We start from the raw sequence: 2,989 nt of genomic DNA, 5'->3' as shown, positions 1-2,989 counted from the left end.
GTGTTCCTTTGTAGATTGGAATACAGAGATGTCATGAACACTTTAAAGAGCAACCCTTGGTGTCTGGAAACACAACAACATCTTTTTCTGATGCAGATGTATACTATGTACTCATTGTCAAATAAATCTATTTTAGGGTTAGATTATAACACAATGTTAAATGTTATACCCCTACTTTTGACATTTTAAACTATTATGTATGTTTGTTTATATGCATGTAAGGTAGCTTAAAACCAGGTTTAATGCATCATTTCTTCATTAGTTATGTGTTGTGCGGTCAATCTTTGAGTTTTTTTTTTAATTGAAATCTTCGATAAGTTATTCTATAAATAATTTTGAAAGTAAATACTTGATTTAAAAGTGTTGCAGGTTGGCTTTTTTTTATAACAAATTGACACTACATCTTTGAACTTTCAAAATCAACTATTTGAATGAACTCTTTTCATGTTTGAAAAGTGTTATTCGTTTGACACAATGATTGATTTTAATCAGGACTCTAACCTTATAATGTACTGAGCAGTATGATTCAATTTCGCAGAATGTCAAAGATAATTACCTTAACCTATCTCGATTCGTTAATTGTTTAAAGGAGAGTCGAAAAATACAAAGGACATTTAACCAATTAATTCAAAATAAACTGACAACGCAATGGCTTAAAATGACAAAGATATGCAGCCAAATAATAGTTCACAAAACAGAATATCGAAAACTAAACAACACGAGCCCCAAAAAATAGTAGGGATGATCTCAGATGCAATTTTGAATCCTCATTATCATTAAATATGTATCATGTACCCAACTGATCAAAGGGACAGAGAGGAATTTCCCATAGTCACAGCAAAAGGGTGTAATTGTGATAATACTCTTTTGTCAAAGTTTTAGGATTTATTTTATTAAGGATCACAAAGATCTTTGAGTGAATGCTATGATAAAGGTGACTTTTACATGACGATACAGTTACCTTGTTATGCTATTATATTATGCTGGCTATGTGAAATGTATATATACGTAGCAAATGTGATTGAATCAATGCTTGTAGCACAAGTTTGAAGGGCACACCTAGGTGTATAACACGTATTCATACAACTATTATAAATCGAGAAAATGCAAAGTTATGTTTTTTTTTCTCAATAGATATATGGATTTCGAACAGCGGTTTACTAAAGATAATGTTGCCTTTATAGAAATCAGAAAGGAGAGGCGAAATATACAAAGGACATGTAACCTATTAATTCAAAATAAACTGACAACGCAATGGCTAAAAAAGACAAATACATGCAGCCAAATAATAGTTCACAAAACAGAACATCGAAAACTAAAGACTTAACAACACGAGCCCCAAAAACAAAAAAAAACAATTGAATCATCATCAAATATGTATCATGTACACAACTGATCAAAGGGACAGAGAGCTTTTTCATTGTCATAGCAAAAGAGTGTAATTGTTTTAATACTTTTGTCAATCTTTTAGGATTTATTTATTTAGGATCACATTGATCTTTGAGTGAATGCTATGATAAAGGTGACTTATGCATGACGATACAGTTACCTTGTTATGCTATTATATTATGCTGGCTGTGTGAAATGTATATATACGTAGCAAATGTGATTGAATCAATGCTTGTAGCACAAGTTTGAAGGGCACACCTAGGTGTATAACATGTATTCATACAACTATTATAAATCGAGAAAATGCAAAGTTATGTTTTTTTTTCTCAATCGATTTATGGATTTCGAACAGCGGTATACTAAAGATAATGTTGCCTTTATAGAAATCATATCTCATCAACTGGCATCAAGCATGAAATCAGGAAGAAGATAAATATTCCCAGTATCAGAAAAGGAAATGAGATTTGTATACTTTACACTGCAGTTTACCGCCAGCTGTTCAATTTTGCAAAATATACCCCCACTGATAGGTTAATTATCCGATATACTTCACCTCCTACTGTTAGGTTGATTATCCGTTATACTTCACCTCCTACTGTTAGGTTGATTATCCGTTATACTTCACCTCCTACTGTTAGGTTGATTATCCGTTATACTTCACCTCCTACTGTTAGGTTGATTATCCGTTATACTTCACCTCCTACTGTTAGGTTGATTATCCGTTATACTTCACCTCCTACTGTTAGGTTGATTATCCGTTATACTTCACCTCCTACTGTTAGGTTGATTATCCGTTATACTTCACCTCCTACTGTTAGGTTGATTATCCGTTATACTTCACCTCCTACTGTTAGGTTGATAATCCGTTATACTTCACCTCCTACTGTTAGGTTGATTATCCGTTATACTTCACCTCCTACTGTTAGGTTGATTATCCGTTATACTTCACCTCCTACTGTTAGGTTGATTATCCGTTATACTTCACCTCCTACTGTTAGGTTGATTATCCGTTATACTTCACCTCCTACTGATAGGTTGATTATCCGTTATACTTCACCTCCTATTGTTAGGTTGATTATCCGTTATACTTCACCTCCTACTGTTAGTACCTGTTGTATGTCTTATCCACCGTTTTCTACATACGGAAATTACTGTGGTAACCCTGGAATGTAACAGTTGTTTTTCATTCGTTACATCTGTTTGAGTCTTTGTTTTTACCATTTTATAAAGGACATTCCGTTTTGAATTTCCCTTGGTGTTTTGGTTATTATACGTTTTGCTATAACATTGAGGGAAGTGTTTTTGGTGGTGGAGTAAGCTGAAACACAAAGAAAGAACTATCTACATGTGGCGGCAAGTTTGGCTCAATTATGATAGTGTTTAAATAATTTGAGTACATCATGTCTTGCAGTATTGATACTTACTTAGAATTTATATATTATTATGACCAAAAAAACCGGAACATACGAAAGAGGCATTCAAAACTTAGAAATCGAGATATATTGACAACAACATATATGCAAAATCCGAACGACGGTGAAATAATAATCAAGTGCTCAAAACATACAATAGAATACCCTACAAAAGATTGGACTAATCT

General features: G+C 33.1%; 1 protein-coding gene across 1 annotated transcript; it reads left to right on the top strand.

Moving 5' to 3' along the window:
- Positions 1-789: 789 nt before the first annotated feature.
- LOC134694545 (uncharacterized) lies at positions 790-2,562 on the top strand. Its single transcript, XM_063555558.1, has 2 exons — positions 790-847; positions 1,874-2,562. Exons 1-2 carry the CDS (start codon positions 790-792, stop codon positions 2,560-2,562), a joined length of 747 nt encoding a protein of 248 aa, XP_063411628.1.
- Positions 2,563-2,989: the final 427 nt, after the last annotated feature.

Source organism: Mytilus trossulus, chromosome 13 (genome assembly GCF_036588685.1).
Source record: "Mytilus trossulus isolate FHL-02 chromosome 13, PNRI_Mtr1.1.1.hap1, whole genome shotgun sequence".
Taxonomy (NCBI): Eukaryota; Metazoa; Mollusca; class Bivalvia; order Mytilida; family Mytilidae; genus Mytilus; species Mytilus trossulus.
The sequence above is the reverse complement of the archived record's forward strand: the minus strand, read 5'-3'. Positions and strand labels throughout refer to the sequence as shown.

Bases quoted from the DNA above. Each gene is read 5' to 3' on its own strand.
- LOC134694545 (XM_063555558.1), top strand. From the start codon at position 790: ATGTACCCAACTGATCAAAGGGACAGAGAGGAATTTCCCATAGTCACA. The intron at 848-1,873 runs GTAATTGTGATA...TTTACACTGCAG, and splicing joins CATAGTCACAGCAAAAGGGT to TTTACCGCCAGCTGTTCAAT.